Raw genomic sequence first — 25930 nt, 5'->3', positions numbered from 1 at the left:
TTAGCCAAAAGTCATGTGACAGTAAATCAAATTTCCATAAATATTATCTGTAATTCTGTATTGACTTGAATGGAAAAATGTGTTGGACAATTTTCAATTCATTCAGATGTTAAACATAAATAAATCTTGGAATTAAATGGTTTTGATTTACTGTCAGCTGACTTTTGGCCAACCCTGTAAACATACATGCTGGGTTTCTTTCAGTTTCCATTAACCCTTTAGTGTTCGCATTATTCTGCCAAAATTAATCCTTTTTTTATCCACATTGCCTTGAACTAATCAGGCATTATCTTGTAGCTTTGAGATTTTGATGAGGTAGCTGTTAATTTTTAAAATGATATTGTAGGGTTGGTGTGAGAGACCAGATCTGGCCAGTTTGAACATAAAACAGGCAGAATACTTTTGGCCGGATATGGCCGGTTTAAATGTTAAAGGGTTAAGGCCTTGGTCAGCCTAAGGCTATAGTAGAAGACACCTGCCCAAGGTGCTATACAGTATGGACTGAACCTAGAACCATGTCATTGGGAAACAACTTCTTACCACACTGTTATGAAAATACATGTGTACTTAATGCGATTATTTAAGTGTTTATCAGGCTTGTCTCCAACTAACAGGAGGAAATTACAGAGGATTAACATCCGATATGAAACAGTTATAGCATTGTTTGTTTTAAACATACTTTGTCTTTCTATACGATTAAGTAGAGGAACAAACTTTTTATTGTTGACAGGAGATATTAAGGAAAAGCCTTTTTAAGGATAATTCCATTTTATTTCCTTTTACTTTGTTTTAGTGTATTTAAATAATTCAGCAGTTTTTAAAGCGTGGAAATAGGGACGATGGCTGTGGTGGTGGTAGTGGTTCTGCTGCTGCTGCTGTTGTTAAGCAACAAGACGGTTAAGGGTGATTAGGTGATGGTCTAGGGCTTAGGGGTGGGAGACCCCAGACCTTGAAAAAAAAACTTTGGTTGTCTTGTTGTAATCGAGGGCTCTTCGTTGATGCCTGACACCACTGGGAGGTGGCCCTCGAAGTCGCTGGAAATGGAGATCTCCAGGTCCAAATTCTTGAACGGTTGCTGCTGGTGGTGGTGATGATAGTAGTAGTAGTAGTGGTGGTAATGGTGGTAGTAGTAGTAGTAGTAGACTCAAAAATAAGTATTGGGGTCAAATTGTTTTGACTAACTCCAGAAGGCAGCATACCAGCATGGAAATAATCCAATGAGTGAAACAAGTAACAGGGTAAAAGATTGCGTCTGCTACTAATTCGGAGTAGTTGTCTGTTTGATACATGCCAAAATAGTTTTTGACCAATAAAACAAATGAAGGCCATGTACAGGACTCAGTGTCATACATTGACCCTATGAAATAAGAATCATTTTGTGGCTGTGTGGTAAGAAGCTTGCTTACCAACCACATGGTTCCGGGTTCAATCCCACTGCATGGCACCTTGGACAAGTGTCTTCTACTATAGCCTCAGGCCAACCAAAGCCTTGTGAGTGGATTTGATAGACGGAAACTGAAAGAAGCCCATCGTATATATGTATATATATATGTGTGTTTGTGTGTCTGTGTTTGTCCCCCCAACATCGCTTGACAACCGATGCTGGTGTGTTTATGTCCCTGTAACTTAGCGGTTCAGCAAAAGAGACCTATAGAATAAGCACTAGGCTTACAAAGAATAAGTCCTGGGGTCGATTTGGTCGACTAAAGGCGGTGCTCCAGCATGGCCGCAATCTAATGACTGAAACAAGTATAAGAGTAAAAAAGTAAGCTCTCTGTCTGGAGACCATAAAAACCCGTTGCATAATTAGGCAATCCTTTTCTTTTTGTATTTCTAGGTCTACATTATCCAGTAACATGTCCTTCTCCAATTTTAACTCATTAGCATTTAAACTTATCATATCCAGTTCAAAAATTCTAAATATCTTATATTGAAACCAACCAGGCGCAGGAGTGGCTGTGTGGTAAGTAGCTTGCTAATCAGCCACATGGTTCCAGGTTCAGTCCCACTGCAAGGCATCTTGGGCAAATGTCTTCTGCTATAGCCCCGGGCCGACCAATGCCTTGTGAGTGGATTTGGTAGACGGAAACTGAAAGAAGCCTGTTGTATATATGTATATATATATATATGTGTGTGTATGTGTGTGTGTTTGTGTGTCTGTGTTTGTCCCCCTAGCATTGCTTGACAACCGATGCTGGTGTGTTTATGTCCCCGTTACTTAGCGGTTCGGCAAAAGAGACTGATAGAATAAGTACTGGGCTTACAAAAGAATAAGTCCTGGAGTTGAGTTGCTCGATTAAAGGCGGAGCTCCAGCATGGCCACAGTCAAATGACTGAAACAAGTAAAAGAGTAAAAGAGAAAAGAGAATATCCAGCCTCTCACACCTACCCTATAATGTCATTCTAAAAATAAATAATCACATCATTGAAATCATGAAGCTATAAGGTGACGCATGTGAAGATGCATGGCTCAGTGGTTAAAGCGTCAGGCTCACAATCATGAGATAGTGAGTTCAATTCCTGGACTGGGATGTGTGTTGTGTTCTTGAGCAAGATACTTTATTTCACGTTCCTCCAGTTCACTCAGCTGTAGAAATGAGTTGCAATGTCAATAGTGCCAAGCAGTATTGGCCTTTGCCTTTCCCTTGGATAACACTGGTGGCGTGGAGAGGGGAGGCCGGTATGCATGGGCGACTGCTGGTCTTCCATAAACAACCTTGCCCAGACTAGTGCTTTGAATGGTAACTTTCTAGGTACAATCCCATGGTTGTTCATGACTGAAGGGGGTCTTTATAAGATAAAGCATGATTAATTTAAAACATTCTATAAACATTAAATGTGACCGAAGAATTTTAATGTTAAAGGGTTAAAATAGTTAGGTGTGAATAAAGGTGAGTTTTGGTGTTATTTCTAACAGATCAAATCACCATATAGAGGATCTCTTGTTAGTTCACACAGTCTAGAAGCAATAACAATTTGTATTGGCATCAGGAAATACAGAAAATAAAATAAAAAATATATATAAATAAAAATATATATATAAATAAAATAAAAAATATATATAGGCGCAGGAGTGGCTGTGTGGTAAGTAGCTTGCTAACCAACCACATGGTTCCGGGTTCAGTCCCACTGCGTGGCATCTTGGGCAAGTGTCTGCTATAGCCCCGGGCCGACCAATGCCTTGTGAGTGGATTTGGTAGATGGAAACTGAAAGAAGCCTGTTGTATATATGTATATATATGTATGTGTGTGTTTGTGTGTCTGTGTTTGTCCCCCTAACATTGCTTGACAACCGATGTTGGTGTGTTTACGTCCCCGTCACTTAGCGGTTCGGCAAAAGAGACCGATAGAATAAGTACTGGGCTTACAAAGAATAAGTCCCGGGGTCGATTTGCTTGACTAAAGGCGGTGCTCCAGCATGGCCGCAGTCAAAATGACTGAAACAAGTAAAAGAGTAAAAGAGTAAAGAGTAGAGAGTAGAGAGTATATCAGATTATATTTAATGCAGCATTGAGAAAGAAAAATTCCCACATCAAAGAATTTACCAGTTCCTTGCATTAATGGAAGAACTCTACTTGAAAATTTACATTTTTATTTTCCTCATTCTTCATTAAAGGCAGTCTTGCTTGTGAAGTGGAGGGGTGGGGAGTTGAGGGAGCTGTTCGGGGAAATGATAGAGATGTTGCCACTGCAGTTTTGATTCAATGAGTTGCCACCAGTGGTGGCATTTGAGGACATAGTGGAATCATCATCATCATCATTTAGCGTCCGCTTTCCATGCTAGCATGGGTTGGATGGTTCGACTGGGGTCTGGGAAGCCGGAAGGCTGCACCAGGCCCAGTCTGATCTGGCAATGTTTCTATGGCTGGATGCCCTTCCTAATGCCAACCACTCGTGAGTGTAGTGGGTGCTTTTTACGTGCCACTGGCACAGGTGCTAGACGGGGCTGGCAAACCACCACAGTCGGATGGTGCTTTTTACGTGCCACCAGCACAGAGGCCCGTCGGGGCGGCACTGGCAACGGCCACGTTCGGATGATTCACTTACGTGCCACTAGCACTAGTATCACAGCTGCAATTTCCATTGATGTTGATCGATTTCGATTTAACTGAAATATTTAAAATTTTAAAATAAGGACTTTTTAAAAAATGATGGAAATGAAAAAGAATAATGAACTGTGTGAGACATAAACAGTAAAATGGAACTGCCTGCTTGGGGGGGTGGGCAGGTAAGCCATCTCATCTCATTTATAATTTATTCATAACTAGCAGTATCGCCCAGCGTTGCTAGGGTTTGTAAGGGAAATAACTATATAAGCATTTTTAGAGAGTTATAGCCAAAAAATAGCAAAAAAATGCATTAAAAATGGAAAAAAAATTATGGTAATTTTTTTTTTAAATCGTTGACTCATCGTAGACATTTTTAGAGAGTTACTTCCCTTATATAATAGCGAAAAAAATGCATTAAAATGGAAAAAAATGATGGTAAATTTTTTTTTAAGTCGTAGACGCGCACTAATACCCAGAAGGGCTCGATATGAATCACGACTATAAGATACCCGGTTTTGGTTACACTGCACCGCAAAATGTGGGAGTAGTTAGGAATCTAAATCGTAGGAGACAGACATACAACTTGACTTTTATATATAAAGATTTCATCCATTATATGTTTTGTATACCCCTCTGTATTGTTTTGTCTGTCTTTGTATTGTCCCCTCTTTATAAGAGGCCTTGTGCCAAATAAAAGCAATCAGGACGTTGGTGTTGTGTCGAGTCATCTGATTCCCTGTTGCATTTAATGTGTGTTCGCTTCATGTAAGTCTTGTTGTCGTTTGAATTGTAGAAATTCTATCGCACCTAATTGTTACATTAGTGAATTGTTGAATTTATTGTTACCTGAACTTTTACTTTTCTTCCCCATTTATGGGTGAAGTTGTGGATAATATCGTTATGGAATGTCAACCAGTTCCAGCAGGCAGTTACACTGCAGTGACTGGGAAAAGTCTTACGGCGGATGTCTTGAAAGTTAGAGAAATTCAACTGGAAGAAACAATCTTCAAGAAGTACAATCAACTATTGAGAAAGGAAGGAGACAGCTTGAGGCTGACGCCAACTAAAGAAGTTATTGAAAAGACAGAGAGAAAGACAGTTATATACGGAATGCTGTCTATTGCAATAAAAAGAGTTGAAATAGCTGCAGTAGAAGCAGTCAAAGAATGCTTGAGAGATGTCAAAGATCTAATGACGTACTACACCAGAGGAAAGAAATACGGCACAGTGGAGGTATGCTTCACTAGTGAACAAGAAGCGATAAAACACTCCACTGTGCCTTTGAGATCAACTGAGTGTGTGCTGCAACCAACATACTGTGGCAAACGTGCGGCTGGAGGAAGGATTGGTAGAATGCCACCAGAACTTGACGAGGCGTGGCTGGTGGCAGCCATCCTCTATAATACAGAAGAGGAAACCAAAATACTGAAAATTACAAGAACTACAGAGGTAAACTGATGGGAATACGGCCTTGAGGTGTCGGTTCACATTAGTTTACCAGACCTTCACAAAATTGCAGAGGAATTGGTGTTGCCGGATGAGACAAAGCTGAGAGTCGTAGTGGAAGGAAGACCTCCCATATGCTATCAATGTGGAGTACGGGGTCACATGAAAGCTAAGTGTCCTCAGAAACATGACGAGAAAGTGACGGAGATGGAACAGTGAGAAGAGGTAGACGTGCAAGGCATAGAGAAGTAGAGGTCACTGGAAAATATGGAAGAAAGATACACAGTGGTGAAGAGGAAGAAAAGACAAGAAAACTTGGACTCACCACCAAAGAGTCCCATGAAGAAAAGAAAAGGAAGTGTAGAGGAGAGACAAGGGTTACCAAAAGGAGGAAAATCGAACGAGTAGAAAAGAAACTAGATGGCAAAATTAAGCGAGAAAGACAAAGACAGAAAACAGAGAGCAATACCAGGAATTAGCACGGAGGAGAAAGTAAAAAGACAGGAAAAAAGGAACATAGGTGCAGGAGTGGCTGTGTGGTAAGTAGCTTGTTTACCAACCACATGGTTCCGGGTTCAGTCCCACTGCGTGGCACCTTGGGCAAGTGTCTTCTACTATAGCCACGGGCCGACCAAAGCCTTGTGAGTGGATTTGGTAGACAGAAACTGAAAGAAGCCCGTCGTATATATGTATATATATATATGCGTGTGTGTGTTTGTGTTTGTCCCCCTAGCATTGCTTAACAACCGATGCTGGTGTGTTTATGTCCCCGTTACTTAGCGGTTCGGCAAAAGAGACCGATAGAATAAGTACTGGGCTTACAAAAGAATAAGTCCCGGGGTCGAGTTGCTCAATTAAAGGCGGTGCTCCAGCATGGCCGCAGTCAAATGACTGAAAAGAGTAAAAGAGTATAGAAGAGAAATGACAACAACATCGAGCGAGAGACAAGCAGGGAAGGAAGAGATGGAAATACCAACAACAGCAGAAGAGATTAGTGATGGAAATCAGAAAGTATCACTGAAGGGAAAACAAGTAAGAACTATGATACAGTACAGAAGAAAAGGTAGAAACTGAAAAAACAAAGTCATGAAAGTGAAAAATGTAATTAGGGTGAAGTTAGCGCCTAAACCGTGCAATGAAGGTTTTAAAGTGGTCTCGCTTGTAAGAGAGAAAGGTGAAAAGTTGAAGGAACTATTTGGGGAAATGATAGAGATATCACCGTTACAGTTTAGAGTCAAAGAGTTGCCACCAGTGGTGGCATTTGAAGACATAGTGGAATATCTAATATAAAGGAAAGTAAGTGAGATATTTAAGATTTTTAAATAAGGACTTAATGATGGAAAGAGAAAAAAAAACAAGAATGAACTGTGTGATACATAAACAGTAAAATGGAACTGCCTGCTTGTGTGGAGGGAGGGGGCAGGTAAATAATTTCATTCGTTATGTTTTGTGTACCCCTCTGTATTGTTTTGTCTGTCTTTGTATTGTCCCATCTTTATAAGAGGGCTTGTTCCTAATAAAAGAAATTAGGACATTAGTTTTACAACTTGTTGTTTGAGTCTCGTCATTTTTTACTATGATTTGATTGTGGAAGGTTGTCTTTTTGAGACTGTCTGTTGAATATATTGTTTTTATTACAGTTAAAAATTGTTGAAGCGACTTGCGCATAGTTGCTTTTTGCTGTTTTTCTCCCCATTGTGGGTGAGAAAAAATTAGCTTTTATTATGGAGGGGTGCTGAGGGACCACAGCAGTGGGAGCAGCTGCACCGCTGGAGGCAAAGCGGTTAAAAGTTGATATGGAAGAGGTTGTAGGAGGCAGGCAGTTTGTGAAAGGAAACGGAGACACAGCTGAGCAGGTCCCTCCTGAGGAAACTGTGACTGATGGGAGCAATGGACGGTGGTGTGACATACAAGGGTAGTCGCCACCAACAAAGTGGAGGTCCTCTTGGAGGATGATATGGAGGAGTGTCTGGGAGCCCTAATGAGGAGGGTGACTTTTGTGAGCGGAGGAAGGAAGTGCGGTGCGGTGGATGTCAGGTTTGCCACCAAAGAGGAGGCAGCCGCACACTCCACCACTGTTCTATGTTTGGACATGGTAGTGCTGCTGCCCATGTGTGGGGGCAGGCAAGGTGTTCGAATTTGAATGGGAGGAGTGCCGCCTGAAATGGGTACAGAGTGGTTGGTGGCAGCTATTTCGGCTGCCACTGGGGACAGTCCAGAGTTGGCACCGGTGGGAGGAGTGAACGTGTTTACTATGTAAAGAGTGTAGAGGTAGAAAGAAGAATATCCAAGTGGAAGGATTTGATTAGGATGAAGCTACCCAGGGAGAATTTCAAGGAGAATGAAAGATGCGTTCTATTGAACAACGAAAGATATGAAGTGTTCATGGATTCTTATGATGAATTGATAACTATGATTGATGGGCTGGTGTTGTATAATGCAATGCCGCTCGTAGTGGAACATGCAAAGTTTGAAAATTTCAGACAAAAATATTAAATGTAATATGAACAATATAAAAAAAAATTATGAAAATGCGAACTTTTTAAAGAAAAGAAAAAAAGAGGAAAAACTGTCCAAAATCATGTCTAAATGTAACCACTTGACTTCAGGGGTCAAGTGAGCATTGCGCCTCATTTTATCATTATTCATAAGTTTATTTGTTTCTTTTATTTTTTTCTTCTTTGCTTGATTTCTTTTTTATATTTTAATTTCCCCGATTTTATGCTTTGTATTGTATAACCTTTATATTTAGCCCCTTGTGGGCAATAAAAAAATGAGGATGTTGGTGTTGCCTTGGCAGAGGTTTGTACTCTTTGAGTTCTCGTTATTAATTTTTGTCTTTCATTCAATTTACATAATTCACATAATTCTCTAAGTACAAATGATTTTTGGTACTTTTCATTTCATCTTCATTTCACAATATCTTTACTCTAAGCTTTTATGTTGAAATAAAAGCACCCACTACACTCACGAGTGGTTGGCATTAGGAAGGGCATCCAGCCGTAGAAACATTGCCAGATCAGACTGGGCCTGGTGCAGCCTTCTGGCTTCCCAGACCCCAGTTGAACCGTCCAACCCATGCTAGCATGGAAAGCGGACGCTAAATGATGATGATGATGATGAAACTATTTAAGGCTGCAAGAATTGTCGGCATCTTAGACAAAATACTTAGCAGTATTTCTTCTAGCTTCTTACATTCTGAGTTCACATCCTGCCAAGATCAATTTTGCCTTTCACCCTTTCGGGACCAATAAAATAAAGTACTAGTCTAGTACTGGGGTTGATGTTATCAATTTTACCCCTCCCCCCAAAATTGCTGGTCATGTGTCAAATTTAGAAACAATATATTAATAACATTAATATTGTTATTTTTGTAACTAACTAGCAGATCATTAACTAATTAGACCAGATTGGGCAAAACATCATTTTAGAGATTAGCAACTCAAATATTTCGTAAAATAGGTTTAACTCTTTAGCATTCAAACTGGCCACATCCAGACTAAATATGCAACCAGTTTTATGTTAAAACTGACCAGATCTGGCCTCTTACACCTTTACTACAACGTCTTTCTAAAACTAAGCAATCAGATCATGAAAATGTCTTGCCTACGAGGTAAAGCATGATTAATTCAAAACTGTGAATAAATAAGCATTTCATTTAAGAGAGTAATATGAATGCTAAAGGGTTAGATAAACTTAGATATGTTTCGACCAAAGATTGGTCCAGGCCATGTCTAACTTAATAGCACCACCTGATAGGATTATTCGAATCCTGTTTAAGTCAAGTTTTGTTCAAGTAGTGAGTTCTTGTTGGGTGAGTTGTATCCAGTTTTGTTCAAGTAGTGAGTTCTTGTTGGGTGAGTTGTATCCAATTATGGGTGGCTTATCTGGTATTCTTTGAAGGAATCTATCCAGACTCTGTTTAAAGTTGATGGGATCCTTTTCCTCTTTGATCTCCCTCGGGACAATGTTAAATAGGGCTGGGCCTGTTGAGGAAAAGAAATTATGTTGCAGTGTACATGTATGTTGTGATCTTGAATTGGGCAGGGGACGTATAGCCCGTGGTCCAAGTTCTAAAGCGCCAAAATGTAAGATGCAACTAGGCTTCTTAAATGCAATGTGCAACTAACTAAATCAACATATATACGTATATCCAAAACTAGAGGTGATTGGGCAAAACTGGTAAATTTGGAATCAGGATTCCAAAAATAAGAATTTTTTTTTTGTTAGCCTTTGTCATTTAATACAGTTGGTAGCAATACCACTGCCAACCTTGATGAGGAATAAAATTACAATTAAGACTCACTGTAAAGAACAATTACAAATATAAATAAATTTACAAATTGAACAATTAGATTTAGTTCTTGTAACCTGGTCACTCTGCTATCTTTGACTCTTGCTCCAGCTCTAGTCTACCATGTGAACACATTGCATACTGATACAGACCGACACTCAGGGAAATCGAACCCCAATATTTAACTGATACTTTTCTTACTTGTTCTTAGAAGAATGAAAGTCAAAGAGGAATTCTGTAGGATTCGAACCTAGAATATAAAGAGCTTGAACAAGTACAGCAAGATATTTTATCAACTCTCCAACAAACTACAGACCACCACTTTTAGGAAGGGGAAGGAAAAAACATAAAAATGTCAAAAGTTTCGTCCCTTGATCTACTTCTATAACAGCTAAAGAGACAAGCAAAGACCAGGGTATGTAACTCATGACATTTCCCTCATTTTGAAGATACTTTTTTTTAACCTTTTTCTCTAGAGTTAAATTAATATAGTTATATTACGGGATGGTCATTTTTTTTTTGCCATTAATTTTTCTTTCATAAAAAAAAAGAAATCTAAAAAAAGGACTCGGATGCAAACAATATATTAAGCAAACCCACACACACACACAAAACACACAGACGCAAATGCATACGCGGATAAGGATACATATAGAAAGAATAGACTAAACATGACAGTAGGAGATACGTGGGATAAATGGGTCCCTGAAAAGATCACATGATGTGTGATGAAAGATTGCAGTCAAAGGACACAAAAATAAGAATAACGATAAAGCTGAAGTGGAAAATGAGTATATAGTGTCTGTGTTTATTTGGTAAAAGATGACCATCCCAAAATATAACAATACCTACTTTGGGGGACATAAAGAATTGTGGACCGCACCCCCTTTGGGTTTGTTTTTTTTTACAGAATCCCCCATTTTTGAGTACGGAGATTCTGATTCTGCAAAAACAAAAAGAGAAAACGGCATTCAAAAAATTTTTAAATGCATGGAAAAATATGGAGATCTCCATATTTTTCTGCATATTTCACAAAAAAATTTCTGAAAAAAGTGAAAATTGAAGAATTGGGGGTGGGGATTAAAATTTTTAAATGCTGTTTCTTTTGTAGAATCAGAATCTCCATACTCAGAAATGGGAGATTCTGTATAAAAAAAAAAAAAAAAAAAACCAAAGGGAGTGTGGTCCACATACTTTAGGTCCACCTCTGCTTCAACACACGACCTCACAGCAAATATTTTTCATCGTAATTAAGTAGTACATCTGAACACTGTATATAATAAGCACATTATTTTCAGTGACATTTTTGCTCTGGCAAAATTTAAAATCATTATTGTTATTAGCACCCGTTTCTATGTTCTGAATTCAAATTCTGCTTAAGTCGACGTTGCCTTTCATCCTTACGGGGTCAATAAATTAAGAACCTGTTGCGTACTGGGGTCGATCTAATCCCACCAAATTTCAGGCCTTGTGCCTATAGTAGAAAGGATTACTATTATCATTAGCAGCAGCGGGTTGGCAGAACCATTAGCATGCCAGACAAAATGTTTAGCAGCATTTCTTCTGGTTTATGTCTTGAGTTCAAATTCTGCCAAGGTGAACCTTGTCTTTCAACCTTTTGGGGTCAATAAAATAAGTACCAGTTGAGCACAGCAATCAATGCCTCCTCGATAAAATTTCAGGCCTTGTGCCTATAGTTCAAAGAATTATTACAATTAGTATAGTGCAAACAGAAGCTCCACATGTACTTTTACACATGCCCCAACCCTACCAGAAGTTATCAACCTTAAATTTTGAAACAACATGGTTACAATGAGACTGCCGAAAAAAAAATTTCTCCAATTTACAGTCTAACCAAATTTCAAACCATTCTAGTATTCCTATATGTAAGTGGACTCAAATTATATCACTGGTTTATATTAAGTCTTAGCTACATCACTACTACCACCAATACCAATAAATCTCAGTTACTGAAACAGGAACATCAAGAGCCTTGTTTCCAATGTTACTAAAATCGTAATAACTTTAATACCTACCTATACCTAGTACTACTCATTGTTACCTCACCAAACTAACTTACTGCCTTAACAAAGTACTTGCTCAAATCCCGACTGATTGTAAATATGCTCAAAATCATTCCAGCTGTGACCATCCTGTTTTCCTCTATATATCAAGGTCTACATTGTTCAGTGCATCGCTTTCTTTCTTTAAATGGAGTGTAATTCAAAGAATTTACCTGCTACTTTTTGCAAGTCAAACAACCAGGTAGGTAGATTTATGCTATGGAGGAAGTTGGAACTACAAACAAAATACATGTCAATTTCAAAAATTCTGTTATTATCTAACCCCTAAATCAACATAGAATGAAAATATTTATCCTACAAAGATGTTTTTAAAATAACCATTCCACCTTTCTGCATATCTAATACCTTGGCTAAAGCGTCCTCCCTTCCTTAAGATGGTGTGGTGTGATCTGAGAGAATTTGGCAACTATTTTTAGCAAATCAACTGACTGTGTACAGGCTCTTTTGTTGGCTGTTGCTGCTTACATTAGTAAATTATTCCTCTCTTTGGTGTCTAAAATTTGGTTGCTATTTTTAGCAAGTCAACTGTGTACAGGCTCTTTCATTGTCTGTTGTTGCCTACCTTAGAGAATTATTCCTCTCTTCGATGTCTACCTACAATGAAATGAACTTGGCCATTAACAACTGCTCTGTCTTCAGGTACAATTCAATACCTGGGACTATCAGCTTGGCTCTCTCACTCATATATGCCATGTCAACATATTTCATTTGTTCATATTATGTCTGTTTTTCTATGCTAGCATGGGTTGGGTTATATTAGAGGCATTGTTTTACAGTTGGATGTCTCTCATGCTTTTAAAGAAAGAGATCTCTTATTTCACATGTCCTCGACAGTAAAAAGTCAGTGGCTGATTTGCTGACAGGGAAAATGACAAAAAATGTCACCACTTGTCGCTAAGTAATTTTCAGAAAGGTGCAAATGTAAACAAACACAGACACATGTGCATGCACATACACACACATCTAATTTTCTTTTCTTTTTTTTAATTAATCCAGCTGAAGATTTTTTTTTTTAAGTGTACAAAACAATGGCAATAGAAACAATTAGAACTTATGACATTGTGGCTAGTAGTCCACCTCTGTTAACTTATATTCATTTTGATTTCTAAACACTTTCACTTCAACAGGAAATCACTGCAAAGGGCTGCATCAGTTGGACAATCCTGAAACAATACCATGCAAATTCTACTAACCTTGCTTACAACCATATTGAAGGAAGTGAGAAAGTGCATCCTTCAAAACTTCCATGCTTCCTGAGATTCACCAACACTACACCTGACTTTCTCCCCTCCATACACACACAAGCATGTATCTGACTCATACATTGTTCGCTTTCCAGACATTTCTACATTACTGCATGTACTTTATATGCACTTTCTGACAAGTTGTGGTGCACCTGAGCACTGTATACAATAATTTCATTATTATTATTATATAATGTAAAGGAGAAAACTAAAACCTTCCTTAATCATCCATTCTTTAATTGGATTATTACAGTGCTGGACCTTTGACTTTGACAATTTCCAAAGGGACATTAACCCTTTCGTTACTGTATTTATTTTGAGATGCTCTGTGTTTCTTCCAATTATTTTAAATATAACAAAGAATTTAGTAAAATAACATCGTTATCATTAAGCTAGTGTTCGGAACATAAATTGTGACTAAGATTTGGTGGAAGATTTGAATTCAGAACTTATGAAAACAAGACATTTATACTAAAGAGCCAGAGCTGGTTTCAGCCGGGTTGGTAACGAAAGGGTTAAGGGTTAAGCAATGACTGAAACCTATTTTACACTGATACAGGAACAGGCAAAGCTGTGTAGTTTGCTTTCCAGCCACATGGTTTTGGGGTCAATCATACAGCACTTTGGGCAAGTGTCTTAAGCAAGTCCTTCTACAGTACCTTGGGCAAGTGACTTCTACTTATAGCCCCAAGTCAACTAAAGCCTTGTGAGTAGTTTTGTTACATGGAAACTGAAAGCAGTTCATCATATATGTGTGTGTGTGTGTGTGTTTGTCACCCCACCATCGCTTGACAACTGACATTGGTGTGTTTATGTCTCTGTAACTTAGCAGTTCAGCAAGAGACAGATAGAATAAGTACTAGGCTTCCAAAAAAAAAAGTCTTGAGGTCGATATCTTCAACTAAAAATACCTTTTAAGGCAGTGCTTCAGCATGGCCAGTCAAATGACTGAAACAAGTAAAAAACTAAAGGAATATGTATGCATGTATGTGTGTGAATGTTTGTATCTCCTAATCGTTCATTTCCATCAAGCTGTGAAAACATGCCTCATCATGAGGAAAAATTACCATACTTGGAAACAGGTAAGGGTTGGCAACAGGAAGAGCATCAAGCTGTAGAAAATCTGCCTAAATAAACTCCATCTAATTCATGCAGAAATGGAAAAGAGGACGTTAAAATGGTTATCATGAAAAGAAAAATGATATATTCAGACTAATGTCATCACTAATTAATAATTTTAAAAAAGTATATTCCTGGTATAGACAACTGACTGTGTACAGGCTCTTTTGTTGTCTGTTGCTGCTTACATTAGTAAATTATTCCTCTCTTTGGTGTCTAAAATTTGGTTGCTATTTTTAGCAAGTCAACTGTGTACAGGCTCTTTCATTGTCTGTTGTTGCCTACTTTAGAGAATTATTCCTCTCTTCGATGTCTACCTACAATGAAATGAACTTGGCCATTAACAACTGCTCTGTCTTCAGGTACAATTCAATACCTGGGACTATCAGCTTGGCTCTCACTCATATATGCCATGTCAACATATTTCATTTGTTCATATTATGTCTGTTTTTCTATGCTAGAATTTTATAAATGGTTCAGTTTGAAATTTTATCAAATACAACACACAGCTAAAGAATATTGGATAGTGCAATGGCTGTGACATTGTGACCCTAACAATCAAGTTGCGATACAAAGTTTAGTCCACTGTACACCACTGCTTTCTTCGGGACCCTGTTCTCTTCAATAATGTTCTTAGAATTTCAAACAGAAATCCTCCATTAACCACGAAAGTAGATTGTTCTCATTTCATGGTCCATATCAAGGAATAACTAACAGAATATCCAAATATCCCTGATATGGACAATGGGATAAGAATAATCTACACCTGTGGATTTAATGAAAAGCTTGGTTCTAAATTCTAAAAATGTTAACCAATATAGGCGTAGGAGTGGCTGTGTGGTAAGTAGCTTGCTTACCAATCACATGGTTCTGGGTTCAGTCCCACTGCGTGACACCTGGGGTAGTGTCTTCTACTATAGCCTCGGAACAACCAGAGCCTTTAGTGGATTTGGTAGACGGAAACCGAAAGAAGCCTGTCGTATATGTGTGTGTGTGTGTGTGTGTGTGTGTGTATATGTTTGTGTGTCTGTGTTTGTCCCCCCCAACATCGCTTGACAACCGATGCTGGTGTGTTTACACCCCTAACTTAGCGGTTCAGCTAAAGAGTCCGATAGAATAAGTACTAGGCTTACAAAGAATAAGTCCTGAGGTCGAATTGCTCGACTAAAGGCAGTGCTCCAGCATGACCACAGTCAAATGACTGAAACAAGTGAAAGAGTAAAAGAATATGACAAGCAACTGAAGAAGACAAGAGAGCACAACCGTGATGACACTAGTTTGACGATATCAGTCTGCAATAATAATTCCTTGTTTCTAAAATTCAGACAAAGACTGAAACATAATTCATTAAAAATCTTTATCTTTCTTTCTTTCTTTTTTTTGCATTGTGTTCCAGATAAAAAATATAAAGCTGAATTTTGAAATAATATGAGCATATGATATGGATTCCACACAAGATACATGGTTTCAGATTTACAGGTGAAAAAAAAAGAAAAATCAAAGAATGAAGTTGTGTGGTTTATGAATTTCCAAAGGACATTAAGTGAAATAAAATGATTGTTCATTATTTACATTTGACGGATATTTGTCCTCATCTTGTTTGTTGTTAACATGCTTTGGCTGATATACCCTCCAGCCTTCATCAGGTGTCTTGGGGAAATTTCGAACCTGGGTTCTCATTCCTAAGGTATTTTTCGATGATATTTTTTTTTAATTGCTATTATTATTATTATTATTAAGCCTGCGCTCTTGGGCATATGGCATAGTGGTTAAGAGTGCAGGCTACAAACCCCAAGATTCCGAGTTTGATTCCAATCAGTGGCCTCAACAACAACAATAACAACAAAGAATACCTTAGGAATGAGAACCCAGGTTCAAAATTTCCCCAAGACACCTGATGAAGGCTGGAGGATATATCAGCCGAAATGTTGTGTTAACAATAAACAAGATGAGGACAAATATCCGTCGAATGTAAATAATGTACATAATTCCTCATCTCTTAATTATAGAACTGAAAATGATTATTGTTGGAAAGTGCAACAAGATTGCAGATCCAGCTTATCAGGATGTTTCTTGTCCGTTCTACAGCAACCGGTATGTAGATCAAAGTTATTAAATGGAAGTATGAAAAAGCATGGAAATTGATGGTGACATGCAGTGATTTCTTTCTTAGAAATAAAGAACAGGCTACACTGGAATGTAACTTGCTATAACACTGGTGTTAATAGACATTCACAGGCATCCAACTCCATGAGGCACTGAAAGCATGTCTGTCATGAAAACAATCCAATCCAACAGTGTGTGTAGTTTATGTTGTAAGAATTTACAAAACTTCAAGAGATATGAAATAAATCATCTTTTTTTTAAGTGCTGGAACTCAAAGCAAATAATGTTATAAATATTAGCATATAGACAAGCCTTCAATTTTTCCCCAAGGAGTGTTTTAACCCTTTCGTTACCAAAGCCGCCAGAAAAAAATTTTGGTTAATGTGACCAAACCGCCCAAAGCCGCCCAAATTTACCTATTCATATTTAAATGAGAATATCAGAGCAAATCTCTTTAGTACATTCGTGAAAACATGTGATTATGCTTCATAAACAGTTCATCTACAGTTTTGTACAAAGATCAACATGCAATTTTAATTCCCTGAATTTTGGGAGATTTTTTTTCCACATTTTTTTCGGCATCGATTTTTCTTCAACTTTGAAAATAGATAGGAGTTTCATGTTATCAAGCATTGATTCCAAATTGGAAAATTTGTGAAACAAATACTGGGTACTGTTGTGGATTTAGTTTTTATACAGGGAAACTAATGTTAGCCAGCATGGCTTAGGGTAAGATGTGGTCTGGAAGTTATTGTTTGAAAGTTATGCAATAGAATTGATTAAGAACCCTTTCTTTAATTATGTTCCAAATATCACATTAATATGTTGATAAGTAAAAAAGTTACAGTTATTTAAGGAAACAAGCCTAGATTGATGATTATTTTAGAATTTAATTGAAACTCATGAGGGGTGTATTTTGGTCAGAAATATAGTAACGAAAGGGTTAACCCAAAATTCTACATACTATTATTTATAGTTTTATCCATTTCAAATGCCATCAAAAAAACAAAAAAAAACATATATATCTATATATATACATATATAGAGATATACACACACACAGATGGAAGTCCAGCATTATGAAGGGGTCGCACTTAGAACTTGTACTTCATCAACCAGTCGGTCATTGCTATCTGTCTCTACAAGTCCAATTCTTTGAACAACAGTAATTCCGGTGCTGACACGACCAAAGATAGTGTGTTTGCCGTCCAGCCACTGTGTTGGAGCTAGGGTTATGAAAAACTGGCTTCCGTTAGTATCAGGTCCACTGTTGGCCATAGATAAAATACCAGCACCTGAAAGTAAAATCCAATACTACAATCATAGCAGATATTTTGCATATATATATACATGTGGGTTGCAGCTAAGTGAGCTAGTAAGATGCTCATCTAGTGATAGCAAACCTAGTTTGTTTCTACTCTGTACACAATCACCAGTACCTAGTCTATATCATATCTTTTTTTTTGTCACCCTTTCCAAGCCTAGCCAGGCTCATGGGCCCGGTTTCCCAGTTTCTGTGGCGTATGTGTTAACCCCAGCTGGACGGGACGCCAGTCCATCGCAGCATTACTCAAGAAACAGGAAGAGAGAGTGAGAGAAAGTTGTGGCAAAAGACTACAACAGGGGTCACCACCACCCACTGCCTGAGTCTCATGGAGCTTTGAGGTGTTTTTGCTCAATGAACACACACAATGCCTGGTCTGGGAATCGAAAAATACCTCCGACTGCGAGTCCACTACCCTAACCACTCGGCCATTGCGCCACCGCCTATATCATATCACATCAGGATATCACAGCTTAAGACATTCTAGTCTTATTGTTGCATGAAAGGAAGAGTTCTATTGAAACAGTGCATAATTAGCAATCGTTTTTTTTTTTTTAATTAATTATTAAATTATAAAATGATCATTAATTATGCACCAACCCAATATATAACTCCACAAATGTTTTATTAACTCATTGTGTCATTTTTACCATCAAGTTAACACTAGAAATACAATGCAGTTTTATATATATATTAAAATGACTTAAAAGACTCCGCCGGTTACGACGACGAGGGTCCCAGCTGATACGATCAACGGAACAGCTTGCTCGTGAAATTAACGTGCAAATGGCTGAGCACTCCACAGACACGTGTACCCTTAACGTAGTTCTCGGGGATAATCAGCGTGACACAGAGAGTGACAAGGCTGACCCTTTGAAATACAAGCAAGTACAACTCATTTTTGCCAGCTGAGTGGACTGGAGCAACGTGAAATAAAGTGTCTTGCTCAAGGACACAATGCGTCGCCGGGAATCGAACTCACAACCTTACGATCATGAGCCGAATGCCCTAACCACTAAGCCACGCGCCCTCACATTAAAATGACTAGTGTCTGATAAAATACCTTGTGATATTTGTTCCAAGTTTTTGCAAGTTTAAAAACTGCCATGGCTCACTTTGCTTTTTCATCCTTTCAACATTGATAAAAAGAAAGGCATGAGTGCTGAGGTACATTACTCTCCTCCCAGCCATCACATTGTGGATGCTACATTAAATCAAAAACAGGAAAACCCCAAAGGGTGTCTGTGTCTGCTTGTGATTACACAGGTACCTCAAACAATTAGCATAAGCATGGTATATGCTACCAAGTCATAAGCACATGCAAGTGTACCTGAATTTTTTTTTTTTTAAGGTTATTCATAACAAAATTGCAAATGAGAATCATTGAACCAACCAACATTTCTCACTTCCAACAGTATCTCCATTCTGCAGTACATTCTGCTCTTACTCTACAATAATTAACTAAGAAAGTCTGAAGTAAATTGGTTTAAAAGATGTGGCTAGTGCAAGTGAACCCAAAGACACAGTCTTCAGTGCTAAATGCAAAAACATAAATATTCACCATTATACAGTACCATGCAAAAGTCTTCTGTCACTTTAAACTATTGTAAATTTCTATTAATTCTTTTCTACTCATGGCACAAGGCCTGAAATTCAGGGTGGGGTGGGGAGGCAGTCAATTAGATTGACCCCAGTACGCAACTGGAACTTAATTTATCAACCCCAAAAGGATAAAAGGCAAAGTCGACCTCGGCAAAATTTGAACTCAGGACATAAATACAGAAGAAATACTGCTAAGCATTTCACCCGGCATGCTGAAGTTTCTGCCAGCTTGTCGCCTAACAATTTCTACTAATTGCCAACTAGTAAGTGGATGTTTTGCATTGCATTTTTTACAGATGAAACATTGGCCCTGTTGGAGTCATTTCCATACCTAATCATTATATTTTGTAGTAGGGGTTGTAAATGAGAGGGGAAGATGTGAGACGACCATCAAAAATGGCCATGCAAAAGTTCTCGGCCACTTCAAATAAACCAATCAAGATACAGTGTTTTAAAACAGAAAAAATGTCTATAATAAAAATTTATTACATAATTTTCATTTCAAGAAGTTACTGTACATTGTTAACAGTTATTGTGGCTTCCCTTAGCTTGAATAATTGTTTCAGTGTGCCTGGAAAGAGATACATACAAATCCTACACCATCTTCACAGGTATAAGATGCCATTCTCAGTGGCTGAGCTCCCACAACTCTTCAAGATTGTGTGGATTCTTGACAAACTCTTCTCTTTAGTTCTGTCCACATTTACTCAATGATATTTAAGTCAGAGCTCTGAGCTGGCCAATCTTTCAATACGGTAACACCTTCGTTAACCAGACTGTGTTGCATGCAATCTGTAGCTCTGTCAAGTCTCCCCTTCATCCAAGTCTGCTATCAAACTGTCCTTCAGCAACTGGATGTATTTGACACTACTCAAGTTACCGTAAATTTTGACCAACATTTTTGACCCATCACTTTTTATGTATCCATAAAGAATCAGTCTCTTAACCCCAAACTTCACTGTTTTTGTTGTGGAACATGGACCGATTCGCTTTCCTGGAGGCCTTCTAACAAATTCTCACTTATTAGAAATTAACATACTAAATTTTACCTATAGCAGTAATTATATTATACATGATAAAACTAGTAATGGTTATTAAAATAAAATGAGATCTTATCAGGCACAAAGAAGTCATTAACTTGCAATGTATAACGTATATTTACAATTTTTGCCTTTATTATTATTTTTTTTTATCATTTCACTGTTAAAAGCTCATACAATCCATTTTTAGAGTAAAAACTTATAAGTTAACAATTGCAGCGTGGAAGGTGTTTGTAAGCCATTTAAGAAACACACAAAAGCCGTTCGATTCACTTCAACATTTAAGTTTATTTTGTCAAAATATTTTCGTCGCTATAAGACTGCGACCTGTTCACTGACAAAAATCTGTGCTGCATCTCTTTTTGTCAGTGAACAGGTCGCGGTCATATAGCGACGAAAATATTTTGACAAATTAAACTTAAATGTTGAAGTGAATCGAACGGCTTTTGTGTGTTTCTTAAATGGCTTACAAACACCTTCCACGCTGCAATTGTTTTCGTTTCAGCACACGATCTCAGATCAAATTACTTGCTATGCGAGTACATCTCCTTATAAATTATCATCCATGCTAAGTTAGTTTAGTCGTGATACCTCACCCACCACTTAGATGGGTGCCAGGCATTACAGCTACTTAAGGATGGGGTGGAGGGCTACAAAAATAAATGGTTAAGAACCACTGGTTCAGACATTGATCACCTATCCCTACCTTAAAGCATCCTATAAATAATACATATTAACTAATAAAGGAGGAGTAAATAAAAAGCAAATAAAGTTTAAACCATTGAAGAATTTTAATATATTTCACACAGATGCAGGTATACTTGTGTAGGTAACGAATTTGCTTTGTAACTATGAGGTTTTGAGTTCTATCTTATGGCATGGCACCTTGAGTAAGTGTGTTCTATAGTAGCCTTAGGTTGACCAGTGCTTCGTGCATGGAATCAGTAAGGAGAAACTGTATGGAAGCCCATCGGGAGCATGTATCTACATGAGTGTGTGTGTGCATGTGCATATCCTGCATCTCTATATGGAAACTGTTTTAGTGAAAATTGGTGACATTGCCTCCTAACAAACCACTCTGAGGTTTGAAGTTGAATGGAATAAAACAATCCAGCCAGTGTCACATAACTGGCACCAGTATTGGTGGAATGTAGAAAGCACCCTTTGAACATTGAGCCTCAAGGAGGCAGTGATAAGTAACCAAGACCTTTGGTGATATGCCGTGCTTGAGAAAACCTGTCAAGCCAAGTGAAATCGTAGTCGTGGTTGATGCTGGTGTCATGTACTTAGCACATAAAAAGCACCCATGACACTCTTGGAGTGGTTGGTGTTAGGAAGAACATCCAGCCATAGAAACCATACAAAATCAAACTGGAACCTAGTGCAGCCTCCTACTTGAAAATCAAGCAAGGGTTAGAAACAAGAAGCTCATCTGACTGTAAAATAATGCCTAAATAATAAGTACTCTTTAAACTCATACTAGTATCAAAAAAAAATTGTTAGAAGTCATGTATTTACCTGTATGTTTCAAGTCATCTGAAATTTCATCCTCAAAATGTTTGCCATAAATTGATGCTCCACCTCGACCTTTCATCAAAAAATATCAATTAAGAGATGAAAAATATGAAACTGATAAGTAAGTCATTACTATAATTAATGCTAAAGAACAGGTCAGCAATCATATCTTTTAACATTACACAATTAGGCACAGGAGTGGCTTTGTGGTAAGTAGCTTGCATACCAACCACATGGGTCTGGGTTCAGTCCCACTGCGTGGCACCTTGGGTAAGTGTCATCTACTAGCCTCAGGCCGACCAAAGCCTTGTGAGTGGATTTGGTAGACGGAAACTGAAAGAAGCCCGTCATATATATGAAATTTTGAATTTAGTTCAGACCCCCAGTACTACCTTTGCAGACCATCAAGGGTCTGCAGACCCCAGGTTGTGAACCACTGGTCTAATATAACCATTGGAATAATAAAGCTAATTTAATATAAAAATAATTACCAATCTTAATTTAAAAAAAAAAAATAGGTAACATGGAAAAATACAAAATGTTGAGGGCAAAAGAAATACTCTCACCTGTTCCAGTAGGGTCACCTCCTTGAATCATAAAATCTTTTATGACTCGGTGAAATTTTGTACCATTATAGTAACCTCGTCTAGAAAGTTCTGCAAAATTACGACATGTTTTTGGAGCATGTTTCCAGTACAGCTCAAACGTGATACTGCCCATTCTTTAAAATCAAAAAGAAAAAAAATATATGAAATGTCATTTAGTATTTATTGTAGTTGAATGAGATAAAAATCAATTCTTTTTCATTTGTTAATGACCTAAGGATGGTTTTTAAAGATATACAAATTGAATAAATAAATACAAAGCTAGATTAATATATTCAATGTTGAACAAAAACATTTGCTCTATAACCCTTTCGTTACTGTATTTATTTTGATATGCTCTGTGTTTCTTTCAATTATTTTAGATATAACAAAGAATTTAGTAAAATAACTTAGTTATCATTAAGCTAGTATTAGGAATATAAATTGCGACTAAGGTTTGGTGGTATATTTTGATGCAAAACTTATAGAAACAAGACATTTGTACTACAGAGCCAGAGCCGGTTTTGGCCAGGTTAGTAACGAAAGGGATAATGTTTTCCTACTTGATGACTTGGAAAATTAGTCATCCCTGTTACTGCATTTCTTTGATACAAACTGTACAATAGTCACTCATTTCTTCAGTCACATTACTCAGATTGTCTTTTATATCAAACCCTTTATGGTTTATCATAACTTATGGGCGTTTGTTGGGGTCTAATGTCACCTATGACTTTTCAGATGATGTAAAGTAAAACTTGCCACCATTATATACTAAGAAGATATTTTGACTATTTTTTGGTTTTTTATGTGAGCATGGTAGTCTCATTTTCATAAAATGTGCTTAGCAGTCCATGCTATGTGAGTGCATATCCCATGGCCGCAGTCAAATGATTGAAACAAGTAAAAGAGAGTAAAAGAGTGTCATGCCAACAAAGAAATCACAATATTACTGTTTCTTTATAAATCTCATATTTACGTTGTATTATTTTTGTTTTTAGTTTATTATCAGAGCTACTTGAATAAGTTTTATTTTGAAGCTTCTTACAACAGCTTTCGTTTAAGTTTCAAATACCTCTGAAGAATTGCTAACGTTGGTTTCGAAAAAGTCATGCTTATGTTGATTATTAGAGTTAAGAAAAAATTGTTTTAGTCGTTTTGAGTTTTGGCATAAAGCCAGCAATTTCGGAGAGGTGGGAGATTGATTACATCAATCCAGTGTTTAACTGGTACTTAGGTCCACGTAGGTAAATTTTCATAGTAACACCCGCACGATTTTCACTAAGAAAAAAAAAATCGGATTTTTTGCGTGGAATCAAGTACCCTGACCTTGTAATATGCTGCAAATCCCATATTTTGGTCCAGAAGGGAGGGGGTGACCCCTCCACCCCCAGAATTTTCACTAAGGAAAAAAAAAATTCGGATTTTTTTACGTGGAATCAAGTACCCGGATCTCCTAATATGCTGCAAATCCCTTATTTTGGTTCGGGAAAGGGGGGGCCAAGGGGATACCCACCCATCCCATCCCGGAATTTTCACTATGGGAAAGAAAAAAAATCGGATTTTTTGGCGTGGAATTAAGTACTCTGACCTCCTAATATGCTGCAAATCCCTTATTTTGGTTCAGAAAAGAGGGGCAAAAGGGAAAGACCTTCCCCCCCCCCCGTCTTGGAATCACTGGAAAATTTTTTTTCATTGAATGAATTCCCGTGACATCCTAATATGTCACAAAACCCTTTTTGCGGTCCGAAAAACCGGGTGGGGTGCGGTGGAAGCCTCGGAAATTTTACCCACTCCCAACATTTTACAGAAATAAAATTTCCAGGGTGTGAATTACATAGTTCGTTATTAAATAATATATTATTTTGTGTATATAATAGCGTGTGTGTAGGCAGGTAAAATGTAAACATATATAGCATGGGCAAGACTTCCTTTTGTACCCGCCAAACCCCAACTTTTTTTTTTCGACACAAACCCCACTACACATAAAAATTAGTTTGCGCGCGAAAGATTTTTGTTTTTTCGTAAAACGTTGGTCTAGCATAAAAGTATGTTTTGCTGAGAATTAATCCATTTCTTTTGACAGCAAGAGGTAAGTAGCAGTTTGTCTGAATTTTTACCTGTGTTACTCTGAAAATGAAAATTTACCGGTACTTATTTTATCGACCCTGAAAAGGTGAAAGGAAAAGTCGACCTCGGCGGAATTTGAACTTCGAACGTGACGACGGACGAATGCCGCTAAGCACTTTACTCGGCGTGCTAACGATTCTGCCACCTATTTGTATAGGCACGAAAGGCGAAAGTAAAGAATACGCACACCTGGTGTTTAGGATTAGGATTGGGTTACGCCGTAAGACGGCTGCTGTGCGTATTCTTTACATCAGCCGACACGAAAATGATATTATTTTTTAAGAATAATAACAAATTAGTTTTTAGCTTCGAGGGGAAAAAAACCCAAAAAAACTCACAAATTATCTAAATTAGTAGAGAATCTATTACCAAATCGGTAAATGTTACGAGATACTCCTCAGAAGTGAGTTCTCTTTCGTGTGACAACTGAAAATTAAAATATTTTGGCGATCTTTCGTCTCTAGTAGACCTTTCCGTCGATTTCCGTAAATTTTTTTTTTTTTTTACATATGGGCTTGCGGGAACTTTTGAAGTAATATACATACATATACACATACACCGAGTAAAAAATTTCAGTTATCTCTTTCTTTCACACATTACTCTGTCTCTTCACACACACTAACAGAAGCACTTCACTTACACAACATACTGTCTGTCTCCCACACCCCATCAAACACACACACACATGGACGGTAACTTCAAAAGAACTTCCCTCGTCATACAATCGCTTTCTCTTAGTCTCTTTCGCTCTCGTTACTTCAAAAGTTCCCGCAAGCCCATATGTAAAAAAAAAATTTTTTTACGGAAATCGACGGAAAGGTCTACTAGAGACGAAAGATTGCCAATAATTTCAACTATCCTAAGATTTGACACTAATAATACGAGAATATAAAAATAAATGAGGCTCACGTCGTTTCAAATGTAACAAATGAAGGCTGCCAGGAGCTCGACGGCAAACCGTAAGATGACATGTTGGGAAAACGTGTTTACACCGGCAACCGGCAGATAAACTATTATTCAAATATACACGTTTCGTATTTATCCTTTCCGAATGTTTTTCTAACGAATCCAAAATTGTCAACTGAAAATCAGTCAATTTGCTTCAAGAATACGTCAAAGAAAAATAGAGATATAGTGACAGAAAAGTCTTCAAATGTTTAATGATAAATTACCATGATTAGAATAATGGGTCTGAGGATCTAGTAGTACAATAACAACGTTTGGTTAATTAACCAAACAATACATCTACAACAGTTAGCACTTAAAGGGTGTCGTTAAAAAAAGTATTATAAACTAAATAAAATAAACTCAAATGCAATATGAAAATGTATTCTTTAAGGTTTAATGGTTACAGCTTCTCTAGAAAGCATTGAATACGAACCTAAAGAAGCTAATT

The 25930-nt window shown here is 37.6% G+C and overlaps 1 protein-coding gene and 1 long non-coding RNA gene across 2 annotated transcripts; one reads left to right on the top strand and one right to left on the bottom strand.

The window, feature by feature from the left end:
• Positions 1-276: 276 nt before the first annotated feature.
• On the bottom strand, positions 277-25547 carry LOC115212310 (peptidyl-prolyl cis-trans isomerase-like 1). The gene is made up of 5 exons (XM_029781169.2): positions 25444-25547; positions 22390-22544; positions 21827-21895; positions 17360-17637; positions 277-309 (listed from the first exon to the last, which is right to left on the bottom strand). Exons 1-4 carry the CDS (start codon positions 25503-25505, stop codon positions 17420-17422), a joined length of 504 nt encoding a protein of 167 aa, XP_029637029.1. The 5' UTR covers positions 25506-25547; the 3' UTR covers positions 277-309; positions 17360-17419.
• LOC118763440 lies at positions 9274-20437 on the top strand. The gene is made up of 4 exons (XR_004999202.1): positions 9274-9285; positions 12248-12257; positions 18173-18177; positions 20296-20437. It is a non-coding gene; the product is annotated as an uncharacterized LOC118763440 (long non-coding RNA).
• Positions 25548-25930: the final 383 nt, after the last annotated feature.

Source organism: Octopus sinensis, linkage group LG5 (genome assembly GCF_006345805.1).
Source record: "Octopus sinensis linkage group LG5, ASM634580v1, whole genome shotgun sequence".
NCBI classification, from domain to species: domain Eukaryota; kingdom Metazoa; phylum Mollusca; class Cephalopoda; order Octopoda; family Octopodidae; genus Octopus; species Octopus sinensis.
The sequence above is the reverse complement of the archived record's forward strand: the minus strand, read 5'-3'. Positions and strand labels throughout refer to the sequence as shown.